At 39.0% G+C, this 17,761-nt stretch overlaps 1 protein-coding gene and 1 long non-coding RNA gene across 2 annotated transcripts in view; both read left to right on the top strand.

Annotated features, from left to right (window-relative positions):
• Window positions 1-12,582: 12,582 nt before the first annotated feature.
• On the top strand, window positions 12,583-13,962 carry LOC121324735. The gene is made up of 3 exons (XR_005951262.1): window positions 12,583-12,639; window positions 13,549-13,593; window positions 13,860-13,962. It is a non-coding gene; the product is annotated as an uncharacterized LOC121324735 (long non-coding RNA).
• Window positions 13,963-14,571: 609 nt separating this feature from the next.
• Window positions 14,572-17,761, top strand: part of LOC121327933 (centromere-associated protein E-like) — a 40,761-nt gene continuing 37,571 nt past the window's right edge. Inside the window, exon 1 of the mRNA XM_041272333.1 lies at window positions 14,572-16,301. Coding sequence (XP_041128267.1) covers window positions 14,700-16,301 — 1,602 coding nt within the window. The 5' untranslated portion in view covers window positions 14,572-14,699. The remainder of the gene's footprint in view (window positions 16,302-17,761) is intronic.

The following is a 17,761-nucleotide window of genomic DNA, read 5'->3' as shown; positions in this document are numbered from 1 at the left end:
TGGCGAATTCTGAACTATAAAAAGACAAGTGAAGAAGTTATAGATTCTCAACAAAATTATAGGGCAATCCGGTAGTATGTTAACAAAGCTATTGAGAGGCATGTGGATTAAAGAATTATCACTCCTTCATTTGTATTGCTATGCAACTCAAGGGCAACTCATTCACATCCCTTAGTTATATAAGTTAGTGTGTCATTATTATACATTTTAATAGGAAATGTAAAAAAAATGCAATACATAAAACCTCCAATTAACCATAATGCAAGTATCCAAAGAATGGTTTTGATTAAGTATCAGGTGTCTGTCAGTGGTCACTATTTTCCCCAGACTAAGCACCCAACAGTCTGATACTATTGCTTTTGGCCCATGCTGTAATAATTGTGCAGATTCTGTCTTGGTGATTTAAGACCATTTTACTGTCTGCCAGGAGTTATTCAGTAAACAGAAGGGCTATCTGGAGGAAGAGCTGGATTACAGGAAACAGGCTCTGGACCAGGCCTATGTGGTAGGAACGCTGTATTCATTAATACAATGCTTTGAAAAGTTTTTTATTTGAAAGGGTGTGTTTTAAGGTACCAAAAATGCTTTTTATGAGTTGAAAAAAATATGACAATTTTTCTCAATTGGCTGAAAGTTGCAGTTTTGTTTGAGTTTGTAACGGGATACTGCATCTTTTACACCGATGTCCTTTACATTGATTATAGACAATAGGTAGTCAAAACACTGAGACAAGCTTGAAAGGAAACTATGGAGTGTGCAGGGGGGGGGGGGGCGTGGCTTCTCTCAAGTTTCCTAATCTAAAACGAGAGTATTTTAATAAATCATTACCCCAACCTCTGCTCGCCAGTTAAGAGCCACATTGTCTTTTTGGTTTCCAATAGCAACACCGAAACCAGCGGTGGGAGTCAAAGTAAACTTATAAAGATAACAGGGCGCATGAGTTTTTAAAAAAAGTTAAACAGTAGCCTAGTTGCACTCATTTACCAAATTTTGACAGCAGGCTTGTGAACTTTTTTCTGTCACGATTATTTGCTTTGCTAACGTTCATTATGTCCGACTAGTCCGAAACAACAAAAAAACAAACAAAAAAATAACAAACAAACAAAAAACGGTGAAACGGTGTTAACAATTTTTTTTTTTTTTTTTTTTTTTTTTTTCCGGCAAGTAAACCTCGGGGTTTATGTTACTGTGTCATTTGCTGTTTAATGTAATTGCGTCAGGACCGTTTTTAACTTTAGAGTTAATAATTTTATTTGTGCACTTGTATTACAGCAGTAACGCGCTGATCTTTTTATTCTTTCGATTTTGTGATTGTGTGTCATTTCGTTTCTTTAATTTGCGTCTCAATGTCAACGTTTCTGTTCTACAGTATGTTAATTTAAATTATCCCAGAAAATCCAGGAGTTGGAGGCCACACTGTATAATGCTCTGCAGCAGGACCCAGGCAACAGAGTGAGTGAGTCTTTGACAGAGAAGCAAAAGGAGGAGCTGAGAATAGCGGTGGAAAAGCTGAGGAGACAGATACTGAGGCAGAGCCGAGAGTTTGACAGTCAGATCTTACAGGAGCGCATGGAGCTTTTGCAACAAGCGCAGCAGGTAAGTTGGGATATGGAAGAAAAGATGCAGTATCCCAATTAAATGTTGAAAGTGTATGATGTGTCATTTTTCTAATGCACTTTATTTTTTACGTACCGAAATTAACTTCATGTATCAGCCCCTGTTATAATGAAATACTGCATGTGCATTCACAGTATGATGTTCATTAAATAATGTGTTACAGAATGTTTTGTTATGACGCCTGCTACAAAATATTGTAGCCCCCAAAACAGCAACAACAAAAACAGGTGTGTGTGTGTGTGTGTGAACACACTATGCAGGCACAATGGTAAAACGAATGCATCAAGTTGGTTCCCACGGCAGACTAAGCACGACGGGTTACTTGCTTATGAATGACAATGTCTGCTGCATTGTTTGGTTCTTTTGCCAAGGCACCTTCATTTAAGCAGTGGTTTTCAAACCCGGTACTGGGGACCCCCCTGTGCCTGCTGGTTTTCATTCCAACTGAGCTCTCAATTACTTAACTGGACCCTTACTTGAAATGATAATTTGCTTAATTAGACCTGTTTAATTGTTCTCAGCTCCTAAACAGTTGCAGAGTTCAAGTACCTTATAAAATGTTACAGGTAACTTGAAATCAGCAACAAGCTGAAAACAAGTAAAAAGGATACACATATTTGTAGCTTGTTAAGTTTATTTCAGTATTTGTATGCATTTGTATTTAATATATATCTAACATTAATAGTATAAAGATAAATGGCTGATTGTTCAAGAGCTGTTGAATAGGTTATCTTGTGTTGCTGGCAGGTCTTTTTCTCAGATATGTGGTAGTGTAGCTTCTGCACACTAATTAATTCCTGCAAGTCTGTGCTTGTCTCTCAAAGGCCTCTATATAGCCTCTGTTTTAATAGCGTTCCACCTTCCACTAAATACATGCAGTGAGGCAGCTCAGTTACTTACCCTTCCAGGTGCTCTGTTACAGTTTTTGCACATTAGACGTCAGGAGAATAAAGTGTTATAAAAAACTGGTGCTTTCGTAGAGTGAGGGGTCAGGTGAGGGATTTAAGAAGCCTGGGTTGCATAGATTAGCAGTCTGGGACAGAATGTGCATTAAACATGGATAGTATTCATGAAGTTGTATGAATGAAATCTAATCTTCTTAAGTGAACTATTTAGAACACTGCCTATTGCATTGAAGACTAATAATTTAAAAAGCGCCTGTTTTAAGTGGTGTCTTTTCTTCAGTAATTAAGGAATTAGTCACAGGAAAATAAAATGCTTTCAGTGCTTGTGCATTATTACTAATCACAGTTTTATTACCATGTATTTTTGGTTGTTTTTAGTTTCAAAGTTAAGTGAATTTTCTAAGTATAGCCACTGATAATTATGATGCATATATTTCCACTGCAGTGGTATAATATCGAAAAATTGCTTCCATCCTTATGTGGGTGTTCATGTTTTTGCTGTGATTTGTTTTGGTTGTAATGCAGTGTAATTGCTCTTGTCACATTATGGGAGAGATTAGGGGTGGGGAGGGGGGAGTTTCAGCTGTACATGGTTAGTTTGTATTGCTACTCTCCTACTGCAACAGCTTTCAAGTAAAAAAAAATAAATACAAAAATGTTAGGCGTACATATTACAAATGCAACAACTGGCACATACCTGTTGGTAAAATTGTCAAAACTTGTAGAAAAGACATGTTTTTTTTTTTTTATATCAATGAGTATTTTACAAAAACAAACAAGCATCACAGACTACCATTAAGCATAAGTCAATGGGAAATATGCCAAACTGTTCCACTCAGGAGGTGCGGATAATTTGTTACCATGTCAGCTTCCGAGATCTCAAGAGCTATAGGGGCTGATGTAAGGATACATGCAAAGTGATTTGTGGCTGCAAAGCACACATATTTCAGCCAAAATTGGTGTTTTGCATGCGCAAACCGTATTTAGCACATACAAATTGTGTTTTGCGGCCACTAAAAATGTGGCGTATGTAAAGAATAGTTCCATTTCAAGTACGAAATGTAATTATTGCCTAATGAGTAATTACCTCCCAAAGACCCACGAAACCTGAATATTCTATACCAAAGCTGCTCGGGCGTGCCTGTGACTCAGTCATGGCCCGCCCCCGCGGACATAAGGGGACTGTGCGCACAGATCTAACTGACATTTTTCCTTTTGAAGATCTGAACCTGACAGGAGAGCCTATCAGATAAGTACTTGTTGCTTTTTACTGTATAATTTTTGTGTATTACACTTAATTAATGTGATATTGAATTAACATTGTATTACTTTTTACTAATTATGTGTAAATTGTGCACACGTTGTTTGTTACGTCCCACAGCGGCCTTTTACCCCACGTGAAGCCAAAGACTTGAGTCATCCTTTCCCAGTGACCATGTGTGACAAAGTGCCCGCCCCTGTGTATATTATCTGTTATGTTGCGTGTGGTTTGTTAAATGTTGGTGTATAGTCATTGGTACACGGGATATAAATGGGTCTGTAACACGAGTGTTTAAAATATATATTTGTATTTAGGCATGAGATTGTACATCACTTCACCTACGTTTAAAGTAGTTAATATATGAGCACTAGGTTGCACATAATTAATTCACGTGCTGGGATTCAAGTGAATAAGAACATAAGAACATAAGAACATAAGAAAGTTTACAAACGAGAGGAGGCCATTCGGCCCATCTTGCTCGTTTGGTTGTTAGTAGCTTATTGATCCCAAAATCTCATCAAGCAGCTTCTTGAAGGATCCCAGGGTGTCAGCTTCAACAACATTACTGGGGAGTTGATTCCAGACCCTCACAATTCTCTGTGTAAAAAAGTGTCTCCTATTTTCTGTTCTGAATGCCCCTTTTTCTAAACTCCATTTGTGACCCCTGGTCCTTGTTTCTTTTTTCAGGCTGAAAAAGTCCCTTGCGTCGACACTGTCAATACCTTTTAGAATTTTGAATGCTTGAATTAGGTCGCCACGTAGTCTTCTTTGTTCAAGACTGAACAGATTCAATTCTTTTAGCCTGTCTGCATATGACATGCCTTTTAAGCCCGGAATAATTCTGGTCGCTCTTCTTTGCACTCTTTCTAGAGCAGCAATATCTTTTTTATAGCGAGGTGACCAGAACTGAACACAATATTCAAGATGAGGTCTTACTAGTGCATTGTACAGTTTTAACATTAGTTCCCTTGATTTAAATTCAACACTTTTCACAATGTATCCGAGCATCTTGTTGGCCTTTTTTATAGCTTCCCCACATTGTCTAGATGAAGACATTTCTGAGTCAACAAAAACTCCTAGGTCTTTTTCATAGATTCCTTCTCCAATTTCAATATCTCCCATATGATATTTATAATGTACATTTTTATTTCCTGCGTGCAGTACCTTACACTTTTCTCTATTAAATGTCATTTGCCATGTGTCTGCCCAGTTCTGAATCTTGTCTAGATCATTTTGAATGACCTTTGCTGCTGCAACAGTGTTTGCCACTCCTCCTACTTTTGTGTCGTCTGCAAATTTAACAAGTTTGCTTACTATACCAGAATCTAAATCATTAATGTAGATTAGGAATAGCAGAGGACCTAATACTGATCCCTGTGGTACACCGCTGGTTACCACACTCCATTCTGAGGTTTTTCCTCTAATCAGTACTTTCTGTTTTCTACATGTTAACCACTCCCTAATCCATGTACATGTGTTTCCTTGAATCCCAACTGCGTTCAGTTTGAGAATTAATCTTTTGTGCGGGACTTTGTCAAAAGCTTTCTGGAAATCTAAATAAACCATGTCATATGCTTTGCAATTATCCATTATCGATGTTGCATCCTCAAAAAAATCAAGCAAGTTAGTTAGGCACGATCTCCCTTTCCTAAAACCATGTTGACTGTCTCCCAGTACCCTGTTACCATATAGGTAATTTTCCATTTTGGATCTTATTATAGTTTCCATAAGTTTGCATATAATAGAAGTCAGGCTTACTGGTCTGTAGTTACCTGGTTCAGTTTTGTTTCCCTTTTTGTGGATCGGTATTACGTTTGCAATTTTCCAGTCTGTCGGTACCACCCCTGTGTCAAGAGACTGCTGCATGATCTTGGTTAGCGGTTTGTAAATTACTTCTTTCATTTCTTTGAGTACTACTGGGAGGATCTCATCCGGCCCAGGGGATTTGTTTATTTTAAGAGCTCCTAGTCCCTTTAACACTTCTGCCTCAGTTATGCTAAAGTTATTTAAAACTGGATAGGAACTGGATGACATGTGGGGCATGTTGTCAGTATCTTCCTTTGTAAAAACTTGTGAAAAGTAATCATTTAACATATTTGCTATTTTTTTTTCTTCCTCTACGATTTTGCCATTTGTATCTCTTAAACATTTAATCTCCTCTTTGAATGTTCTCTTGCTGTTGTAATATTGGAAAAACATTTTGGAATTGGTTTTAGCTCCCTTAGCAATGTTCATTTCTATTTCTCTCTTGGCCTTTCTAACTTCCTTTTTGACTTGCGTTTGCAGTTCCGTGTACTCTTTCTGCGTACTTTCTTTTTGGTCCTTTTTTAATGCTCTGTAAAGTGCCTTTTTTCGCTGAATATTTTTTTTAATTGATCTATTAAACCATTTTGGCAATTTAGTTTTACATTTAGATTTGTCTACTTTAGGGATATAATTGTTTTGCGCCTCTAGTACTACATTTTTGAAGAACAACCATCCTTCTTCTGTGGGTGTTTTCTCTATTTTACTCCAATCTACTTCTGTTAGTCTCTGTTTCATACCTTCATAGTTTGCTTTTCTAAAATTGTAAACCTTAGCTTTAGTCTTTACTTTTGGGGATTTAAAAAACACTTCAAATGAGACCATGTTGTGGTCTGAGTTTGCCAGTGGTTCTCTGACCTCTGTTTTAGTTATTCTGTCTTTGTTATTTGAAAAGACTAAATCAAGGCATGCCTCCCCTCTAGTCGGTGCCTTCACAAATTGTGTTAGGAAGCAGTCATTTGTCATTTCCACCATTTCTATTTCATCCTTCGCGCTACCCACCGGGTTTTCCCATTTTATTTGGGGGAAGTTGAAATCCCCCATTAGTATGGCTTCTCCTTTGCTACACACATTTCTAATGTCATTGTATAACAGATTATTTTGCTCACCGTCTGAATCTGGCGGTCTATAGCATGCTCCTATTATTATGCCCTTTGAATTTTTGTCCGTTATTCTGACCCATATTGATTCGGTTTTATTTTCTTTGTCCAGGTTTAACACCTGGGCTTCAAGACTGTTTCTTATGTATAGCGCTACCCCTCCTCCTCTTCTGTCCTGCCTGTCTTTCCTATACAGTGTATACCCACAAATATTATATTCGTCCCCATCACTCTCAGATAACCACGTTTCTGTAACACCTATCACATCATAGTTACCTGTTAGTGCAGTAGCTTCAAGTTCTAGAATTTTGTTTCTGATACTTCTAGCATTTAGATAAATACATTTAATGGTTGTCTTACCTGAGTTGTTGTTCTTGTTTTGATGCGGTCTCCCTTCTGTTTTTTTGTTGATTTCTCCCCCCTTCCTTTCTAGTTTAAATGCTTCCGAACCTGCTCGAGGATCTTTTCTCTGAGTAGACTAGTTCCCTTGTTATTTAAATGCAGTCCATCCCGTCTATACAGATAGTCCTCGTTGTAGAATGTGGTCCAATGATCAAGATAGGTGAAGCCTTCCCGTGTGCACCACGTCTTCAGCCATGCGTTTTGATTAATTATTTCCAGCTGTCCATATGGTCCTTTGCAAGGTGCGGGTAGTATACCAGAAAATACCACAGTTTTGTTTTTCTCTTTTAATTTCCTTCCTAGCTCTCTGAATTTGTTTTGCAGGGATTTTGGTCTGTCTCTTCCAATGTTGTTTGTACCGATGTGGACGACTACTACCGGGTCGTCTCCTGTTCGTTCTAGGAGCCTGTCCACGTTTTCAGTGATGTGCTTGACCGAGGCTCCTGGAAGGCAGCACACTGTTGTAGTAAGGGGGTCCAAACTGCGAATTGAACTTGCTGTGTTTCTCAATATGGAGTCCCCAACAATCATGACCTCCCTTCTTTTTGCTGTCTGGTCACCACTGTCAATAGGGTCCTGGATGTTGTTCCTTTCATTCTCTTGTTGTTGGTTCTGCTCATCAAAATTCTGAAGTGACTCAAATCTGTTGGTTGTTTTGATTTCTGGTGGTTGTGTTTGACGAAGTTTCTTTTTTTCCCTGCTTCTGCCTACCTGAACCCAGCTGTTCTGACCTTCTATCTCCCTGGTGGCTTTCAGTCTGTTAGGGGTGATGCAGACTTCCATGAATTGTGGGTGTGCCAGTTCCTCAAGATCCTGTTGCTGTCTCACTTCTTCCAGCTCCATTTCTAGCATACTTACTAGTTTATGCAAATCCTGGATCGCGCGGCACTTTACGCACACTTGGTTTAGCTCCGCTGGGTTTTCTCGGATTTCCCACATCAAGCAGGTGTCACAGATTACTGGCTTGAAGACCATGTTGAGGTTTTTTTTTTGAAGTTTAGTTTCTTCTGCAGCCGTCAACCTGCTTTCTTACTGCTTCGAAACTGCTCTGTACTTTTCCACGCCTGTACTTCTCCCACTCGCTGTCGCTGGGAAGACTGCCTCGTTTAACTGCGTTGTTCTGCTGTGCTGTTGGCTCCTCCCCTCGCCCTTGTCTCAAAACGGCGCTGAATTTGAATCAGCTGCTCCGAGTTTCAGCTTGTTTGTTATCAGAAAAACACACGCGGCTGTTTGACTTTGAGCTGCTGCTGTGTTTCCCCAATGTCCTCTGTTTTCTGATTAAAGCAATTCAAGATGCAATTTCTCCTTTCTGCTTCGAAACTGCTCTGTACTTTTCCACGCCTGTACTTCTCCCACTCGCTGTCGCTGGGAAGACTGCCTCGTCTCTTAGACTGCCCCTAATAATTAATTAGTAATTGAATTCCAGCACAACAGTATATATAGATGCACGTTTTCACATACTCGCAGTTGGGTGTTCGGTGAGTGGAGAACGGGAGAGAGAGGATAAAGAATTTAATAACAATTGCTATTGCGTGCTGGTGGGACCAGCACGATACTTGTTTATTTAAAAACTCACTGTGTTTTGTCTGTGTAGTTCGTTTTGTTTATGTCTATTTGTTTTGGTGTAGAGTGCCATGTCCTGTTGTTTTCTGTTTGTTTAAACCTTTTATTTTGTAATAAACCGGCTCCAGCAGGCGTCTTCATCATTTCATTTAATCCGTCCTGTTTTGTGTATTTATTTCCTGGTTCTTATACCGCCCACTTCGGCCGTCTCTGTAACACCATGCAACATATGTCTGCTGAATTGTGCTCTCCTTTCAGGCTGCGTAGCTCCGGCTGGAGTTCAATTAAAAAAAATAGGTTTAAGTAACGACACTACTATATTTTGAACTGTAATGGCTCTATGCCAAGAGAGATTGGGCGTCGTACCTGGGGAAATAGCTCACGTATTGCGCTTCTTCAAGGTCTTCCTCATCCTCCTCTGCCTCTCCTTCTCCTCCCCCGAGGAAGAAGAGGAGTCGCCATTCAAAGCGGTTGGCAGACTCGGAGCACTTGGAGAAGCTCTGGGCAGCTGTTTCTCATCAAGGAATGGTGCTCGCAGAGCTGCTGCGTGAATGTGGGGCGCCTCCTGCCCCATCTGTCCCCTTGGGGCCCCAGGGGGCTACCAGCGCAGATTGGCAAGATGACAGGCTGTTCATTGCCGTCTCATGGGTGAAGAGGAGCTGGCGTCAGACAGCACATCCTCTGCAGTTAAGGCTGTGCCACCAGACGCAGAAGCAAAATCCTCAGGCCAAGCCACAAGCCCAGCAGCAGCCCGAGGTGCTTGCTGCCACAGGCCCAAGACCCCTTCACCATTCAGACCGGCTACTCTCTGCAGTTCAAGCATGATCCCCCTCCTTTTCGGGGTGTGACTCCAACATTAGTTACAGGCCCACAAGACGCCGCAATGGTGCCTCAGGAGGTAGCAGCTCTTCTGCAAAAACGGTCTATTTACACGATAAACCCTCTCCACTGGGAGGAAGGGTTCTACTCCAGGTACTTCCTGGTGCCCAAGTGGGATGGTGGCTTCAGTTCGATCCTCATCCTCAGACAGGATAACCTGTATCTGAGGTGAAGGAGGTTCAAAATGTTGACAATGCAACAGTTGTCCTGCTATTCGGCCTCTCTCTAGCTCCTGTGCCTTTTCCAAGTGCATGGAAGCTATCCAGGCCCCAGTGAGACTCAAAGACACAGAGTGCTCAATTATTTGGACAACTAGCTCATTTGTGCCCAGTCTCTAGCACAGGAAGCGGCCCACATGGAACTTGTCACCAGCCACCTTCATCGATTGGGCCTATTGGTAAATCGTGCAGACAGCCTCCTATCTAAGGGTGTGCGTGGACTCCAGGTACATGCCAGGGAATAGCTGCCTGTTTAGAGCTCTTTCAGCTCAACAGAGTGCTCATGGTAGTGACATTCCAAAAACTTCTGGGCTTGATGGCATCAGCTTCCCAGACCCAGCAGGGTTTTTCAGCCTGCGTTGAAGCGCGGATGCCTATAATTTGTGCTAATTAGGGAGTGGCCACGTATGCCTATAATATATATATATATATATATATATATATATATATATATATATATATATACACACACACACACACACCACACACACACACACACACACACACACACACTCATTATCATGATTGCAGTTCATTATTTGTGCCTGTTGAATAATTTGCACTGCTCTTAAGCTAACATAGGCCGCAGTGCAAAATAATTGCCTGGCTGCTAGGCAACTTGGATTTTGCAGCCGTGATTGTTTGCACTATGCCTATCCTTACATCAGCCCCATAATGTGTTAAATGTTGTTCATACTCATCATGAGTATACAATTGTTGGATTAAAGTATTCACATGTTCTTGGGTCTGCTCAGTACAGAGATACACATGTTTTATCAGTGTAATGCTCAAATGACCTCTGTACACATTCTGTATCGTACTACCTCACCTCTCCAATAGGGTTAGCAGTGTCATGGCACAGCAATTTCTGTAAGTCAAGGTCATGCCTTGTGAAGGTTTCCTTTTGCTTTAACCTGATTTTGCTTGGTTGTTCGTCTATGTTCTTTATCATTGTACGGCACAGTAAACTTATATAAGGGTTACTTTGGGCTACATAAGACTTTACATTTTTTTTTAAGAAAAACGCTGTTTTCCAATTCAGCATTTTTAATTATTTTCACGGCTTGTTACTCTGTATCGGGAAGCTTGTCCCTCTGATTCTGCACATTGATCCAAAGAAGTAAAACAGCTAACCAATGCAGTTTGTCATTATAATGTGTACAAAACATGTGCAAACCTTATGAAGGAAGCTTTGCACACACACACACACACACACACACACACACACACACACACACACATATATAAACATATGTTACGTTTCATTTGTAAAATAGGTACATCTATAGATTAACCTATATATGCGTAGATTTACCAGCTGTGTGGTCAATGTATAAAATAACTAAGGCGATCACTGTCTGGCAACAATTCACAAAACAAAATAACGCTTTGCCGGCAAAATAACTTAGCACACTACGTATGATTCTCACTGAAATAGAAAACCTGCGTATTATTAGGATATGCTTTTTTCTAAATGAGTTAAACTTAATACTAAATCACACTTAGTAAAGGCATGAGTTTTGCTGAAGAGATGTCATTATTACCATACCTAATGTTTGTCCTATGGTAAATTATAGAATACTAATAATGAGGAAGAAGAAGAAGAAGAGTGATGATAATAATGATGCAAGAAGGGATGCAGTGAAGTTTAGAAAGATTAATTAAATAATAATAATAAAAACAATCTTAAGGGTGGAGTTTAAGAAAAAGAAATAATAAATTAGTTAACTTAGCCAAGTATGCAACAGATCTTACAGAATCTTACAGCATTTTTTGTATTTATTTTTTATTTTTTTGACTTCAAGTTAAATGCTGTAGCATTAACTACCATCGCCTTAGTTATTTTATAGATTGACCACTGAGCTGGTTAATCTACACATTTACCGGTTAATCTATAGATTTACCGATTTTACACATGATTTTTTTTTTTCTTGGTAAGACTTTATTTGTTTATTGTTCTATTTAACTGTTGCCTAGTCCTCTGTAATAAAGTATAATTTTTCTCATGTTGTACTAATGATTATTGCTTACAAAGATAAGAGTACTCATTACATTATCATTGGGCTTACATGATCTGTTGTCTGCTTACCAGGGCAAGCTGCAGCTTGTCTCATGAATTGTGATACCATGCTATTTTAATAGAACATCAGTTCTCTTGACGTGCAAATAAGTTGCTAAATTCTCTCATTTAAGTCCCAAACTGTTTAATTACTTCCAAAGTGCATGTTAAATGCGGTTGCTAGACACATGCAGTACATACTGAACTGTTTGTGTTATATAAAGCCATGCCTGTAGTATTGTACTTGCCTCAGACCAGACCAATTAATTCAGGACCTTCTTTTGAACTACAGTGTATTTTGCACTTGTCAGACTCTGTTTGTCAGCAGTGTTGGAAAGGCATGGTGGCATTATTAATAGCTCAGTGTTTTTGTATTCAGCTGGTGAACTCATAGTTTGTGCACTTCTATCCTCTTATCCCACTGCAAGACGGGGGTAAATCCTCCTTAGTCTTGGCTGAGAGCAAGAATAATTCACTATTGTTTTTGCTTGTTGTTGTTATAGCAACTGGATTGCACATGGGACACTGGGAGGGTACTGTGGTGTTTGGGTTCTCATGAATAGCTCAGTCATTTTTGTAAGCATTGGGAAGCAATGTAAAACAGGTCAGTTGTTTTTTTATATTAGGCAAGTTTAGTTTTAGTTTCTAGTTGTGGAAATTTGAGTATTATATAGAAATTGTAGTAAGGAATTTTGAGCAATCACTTAAACCTAGTAGAAATAAATGTTTTTGATAGATATGTGTGTTTTCTTTTTTACTTTTGCAGAGAATAAGAGAACTGGAAGATAAGATAGAAAGCCAGAAAAGACACATTAAGGAAATAGAAGAAAAGGTAATTATTACAAGGAGGACTGGACTTAATTTTCCCTGTGGACCAAATAAAAAAAAACAAAAAAAAAAAACAACTTGTTTTCTTTGGGAGATTTTATGGGATTTAACAAATACATCATTTAGAGTAAAATATGTTTTCTGTATTGTATATTAAGGTTTGTTTTGTCTAGCTTAATATTACAGTTGGTTAGTTTATCCAATATCAATATTTAAAGAAAAATATACAGTACATATTACTATTATTGTTTTGATTCTGGCATTTAGCCTGGTATCTTCTTGTTCATGTTAATGATAATCATGTTGGTTAACTCATTTGAAGACGGCAAGCTTCACTTTTGTGGTTATGGTCTTTATTAATAGGTTTGAATTCTTACAGAGAAAGTAACTTTTATTTATTTATTTCTTATTTGTGGTTCTTGCTTATTGCAATTATTTCCATTTTGTGTTTTGGTGTTTTTTTTTTTTTTTTTTTACGAAGCCCGTGTTCAGGGGCTGTTGCTTGTTTGCTGGTAGTACACTGCTGTACTCTGGACTGTGCTGACTCTTGTCTATGACATGAAACTGGAGCTGAGCAGCAGCTGCTGAACTTACAGCCCCTTAACACAGGCTTATCAAATACTAAGAAAACACAACATCTGAGTAAATGCAAGAGCTATTCCGAATTATTGCAAAATTTATAAAAAGGTAAGATACATTTGTAGCTAAAAACTACTGTGCAAACCAGAAGTACTCTTTTAGCTTCATATTTTTTTGATGCTCTAACCTGTCACACATAGAATGCTTTTTTAACCCACCTGTCTTACTATCTTTCTCATTCCTCCCCCCACCACCACTACCACCCGGATACATTTTATTTTAATTTGTTCTCCTTATTTTTAGTTTTTGTTTCTATTTTTATTTTTCTCCTTAGCTTTTATTCTATGGCCATGAAGACATCAAAACCTCTAGAGAACAGGTAGAGTTATTATGTATTTTAGAATTAAGAACCATATTCTGGAATTTTAGTATTGCTGAATGCCATAATATGTGTTTCTTTTTGGCATACTTGCATACTATTAATTAAAAGGACGTACTAAATGGAGACATATAAAAATAATATCTTAAGGAGCTAGAAAACATATTACATTGTAAAGTCATTAATCTCCAGTGACAATTTAATAGTAGCTTTAAGTCATAGTTCATCATGTTTGTCTTTGTATTTCTTTCTATTTCCACCCACAGGTTCTAAAAAGACCTAGAGGAGCATGAAAATGAGCTGAATGTACAATATGGAAAGCATGTTCAAGTACGACAAGAAGCAGTCAATTGGAAAGTAAACAGAGAACACCCAATCAACAAAATATGGACTTGTATCATACGTTACATTTTATACATTAGAAGTTATTTAACCTTTTTATAAGAAAACATTTTGATACACTTTTGCACTTTTTAACAAAAAAACTTAAAATGTGCTGAATTACATTGGCATTGACAATTAAAACAAACAACTACACAATTCAGAATAGTTTTAAAATATTTAATAAAACCTGTGGAGAGGCTGTTTTTGTGTTGCCCAAAATGAGCAAGCAAGACAAATAATATGGACAGAAGGAAAATACAGCACCTACAGACCTGCAATTCTTTTCAGAATTTCCAAAACAAAAAGCTGAACCCATACTTTATATATTGTTTAACAGTATCAAAATGGACGAAGCGTTCAAAAGAGAGCCAGAAACCCAGAAAGACTTAGAAAGCAAGGTTCAGGAATATGAGTGCATTCTTGCAGAAAAGGCAGAAGAATCCAGGGTTTTGAGAAAAAAGGTTGAGGAATTGGAGCTTGTGATAAACAAATCTCAGTTCTACTGTGATGCTGTTCAAGGTAGGCTAGATTCGGTCAAGGAACTTAAATCCTCAAATTCATGCTGCAGTGATGAAGAGCTGGGGGTTGACCTCAGCGAGTTGCGAGAAAGAGTCACAAGCTTAGAAGAACTTTTGAAACTTAAGGAAATTGCTGAAAAAGATCTGACCAATAGCATTAATGAACTGGAGAAAAAGTTAGCACTCAAATGTGAGAAGGAACGAATGCTTCTTCTGCAATGTGCCAAAATGGACCAGCTAGTGAAGCAAAAGGAAGATGTTGAAAGAAGACTTCAGGAAAGATACAGTCATGCAGAGGAACATCAACAGCAGAGTGAAAATTCAGAGGAAGAGTATGAGGAGATTGAGAAGTTGACCAGTGAAATCACAGAGAGGGACATTGTGCAATCGTGGCTTGAAACAGCCAACAGTGATCTGGTTAAACATGTTAATGACATAAATGATTCGAAAAGGCTACTTGAGGCCAAAGTTGACCAGTTGAATGGTGAACTAGAACAGAAGATCTACAGTGAAACGAAACTCAACAAGCAGTGTATACAATTAGAAAAAGCCAATAAGGACTGGGGGATCCTGGAAGAGCACCAGAGAGAGCAGTTTGCAGAAAGGGAGAATACGCTTAAGTGTAAAATTAAAAGTCTTAGAAAAGAGCTTCAAGACAAAGATGAAACCTTACTGGGCAAAAGGTTTCTTGTGCTTCAGCAAATAAATCGAGAAGAAAACCAGAGTGAAATGGCAGAAAGTCCTCAGGAGGCGGTGATGGAAAAAGAGAAACTTCTAGAGGAGCTTGACAGAATGGTAGATTCTGAAAGAGACAAGGTCGGAACATTCACCAAGATGAAAACTAAGTACGAAATAGAAATTAACCAGAAAGACAGAAACATTGACAAACTGACAGATGAACTTGATAACCTCAACGAGGAGATGAGGGAATTACAGGAGCAACTCAGACAGCAGAAGGAGTTAGAAAGAACACTTCACGAGAAAAACAAGGTGCTGCAAGACCTACTTGAAGATCTGGAAAAAGGCAACTCCAAGAATGGGCAAGATAAGATTGCACGCATGGAGAAGCTGTTGAGCTTGAGAGATGAAACTGTGCAAGAGCTCCAGGACAGGGTAGCCAGTCAAGAACATCTACTTAAGGAAATGGAGGAGACCCAAAGAAGGTTATCCCACCGCAACCAGGAGTTGGGTTCCAAGCAACGTGGGCTTAGTGATGAAGTTCACAGGTGGAAAGTAAAGTGCTCCAACTATGAACAAAGTGAAAAGGAAGCAAGGGTTGAAATGAAACAACTGAAGGAGGATATTAACAAACATGAGTTAAAAAACACAAACTATGAGTGGCAACTAAAAGAAAAAAACAGTGAGCTAAAAGAGCTAAGTGCCATGAAGGATAAGGAAGTGGCAAGCTTATTGGCCGAGCTTAAACAGTTAATGTTGGAGTTTGAAAGCAGGGAGAATGTTTTGCTGAAGGAGAGACAAAACCTTGAAGGGCAACTGAAGAAAACGAGAAAGGAACTAGAGGCCTCTGAGGACAATTATCAAAAGCTGAAGCGACGGTTTGAATTGTTAGAAGAAAAGGAGTACATACTGAAACAAACAGAAGCTGCACTTCAGCTTGGCAATAAAATGCTTGACACCCAGCTATCACAAAAATCTCAGCTTGTGATATTGTTAGAGGCAACAATAACCAAAGAACAACAGATGTCCAATAACATGAAAAAGGAGGTGTGCATTAAAGATATGAATATCAAAAGACTTCAAGAGCAGGAAGCAATGTTGCAGTCAAGAATAAGAGACTTTGAAGAGGTATGTGACTTTTTATGATGTGCAAATATTGATATATTTACCTTTACACGCTATGAAAAATCAATAGGTCACAGTCTTTTGTGTTGCGGTTAGCTGATTTGTTTTATGACATTATATAATGGTTAGTCACATGTGTGGGTCGTCACTGAGTGATACTGAGGCAGACACAAAGCATTGGGTGTTGACACGACGCACAGGTGCTCATATTTAATAAACACAAGTGCTGACACAAAGGTACCAGCAATGGGTAGTCATACTGTCACATCTAATAAATAAAAGAAAACTAAGCTAAAAATAAAAGTTAGCCACACAAATGGCGAGATCTAGTCCACTAAAATGAATGTTCCGCTCCAGGAACCTACCCTGTCTATATTGTTTGGGATTTATATTTCCCTACACCTACTTCTGGTCTCCCAGAATCCAAGCCTTCTCACGGAGACTCCTGCCTCTTCAAAGGCCTCATTGGACAATGCCCTCACGAGTTTCAAATAGCCTTTCCAAAGGGCAATGCCTTCACACGTTTCAGACAGCCTTTCCAAAGGGCTGGGCAATGCCTTCATGATCACCGTCTTGCAGTAGACGGGTTTCGTTTAGTTAATCCCTCTGAGCAGACGCTTTCCTCCTTGATGTAAACATACGCCAACTCTCGCTCAGCACCTGTCTGTGTAGCAATGGCAGTGCAGTAGCCTTGAGCTGTTGCACAGATTCTTTTTGAGCTCAGTGGAGCCTCCCCGGGCATGAATCCCAACCAATCTGGACCTCCCAATCAGCTCAGCGCCAGATGAGCCTACCTGCCCAATTTCTTCCCCAGCAACGCGTCTCCTGTTGTGCGTCCCAGCTGCTTCCATAAAGGCACACATGCACCCAAGAACCAGCGGCAGGATCTCCCTGTCACACATTGGTACTGTTGTTTCATTCTCAATAGAAGCATATATCATGGTTTATTATCATGGTTCCTGCTGAAAGATATTAAACACCATTTGATTGAAACAGCAAGTGAAACATAACTAGGCATGTATATGGCATAATAATGTAGACCAAGTACATTAGTCGTCTTATTATTGAGTGTTTTAAAGTTATGGATATGCTCTAAATATGTTGAATTCAAAGGCACACAATTTTGTGCAGTTTTGAAAGAAGCACATGTTATAGCAAACGTGTTTGCGTTTTAGAAAATGGTATTTGCTACCATGCTAGTTTAAAGAAAGTTTGCAAGGCTTACTACAAAGTCATTTTAGACTTTTTCACTTCTGAGGTCATTTCAACTCAGCAGTGTTTACAGGGTCCAAACATGTCACTGTTTGCAAAGGATGTTCCTCATTTTGGAGAAGCAACTGGGTGGCTTATGATGAGGGCAAAGTATCAATTAAATTCTAAAAAATACATGAAAATATGCATTTGCTTAAACATATTTGCCTTAGATTTAAAATTGCACATGTGCTATTTGAAAGTGTACAACA

This window comes from Polyodon spathula, chromosome 1 (assembly GCF_017654505.1).
Source record: "Polyodon spathula isolate WHYD16114869_AA chromosome 1, ASM1765450v1, whole genome shotgun sequence".
Classification (NCBI taxonomy): domain Eukaryota; kingdom Metazoa; phylum Chordata; class Actinopteri; order Acipenseriformes; family Polyodontidae; genus Polyodon; species Polyodon spathula.
This window is presented reverse-complemented; position numbering and strand designations above follow the sequence as displayed.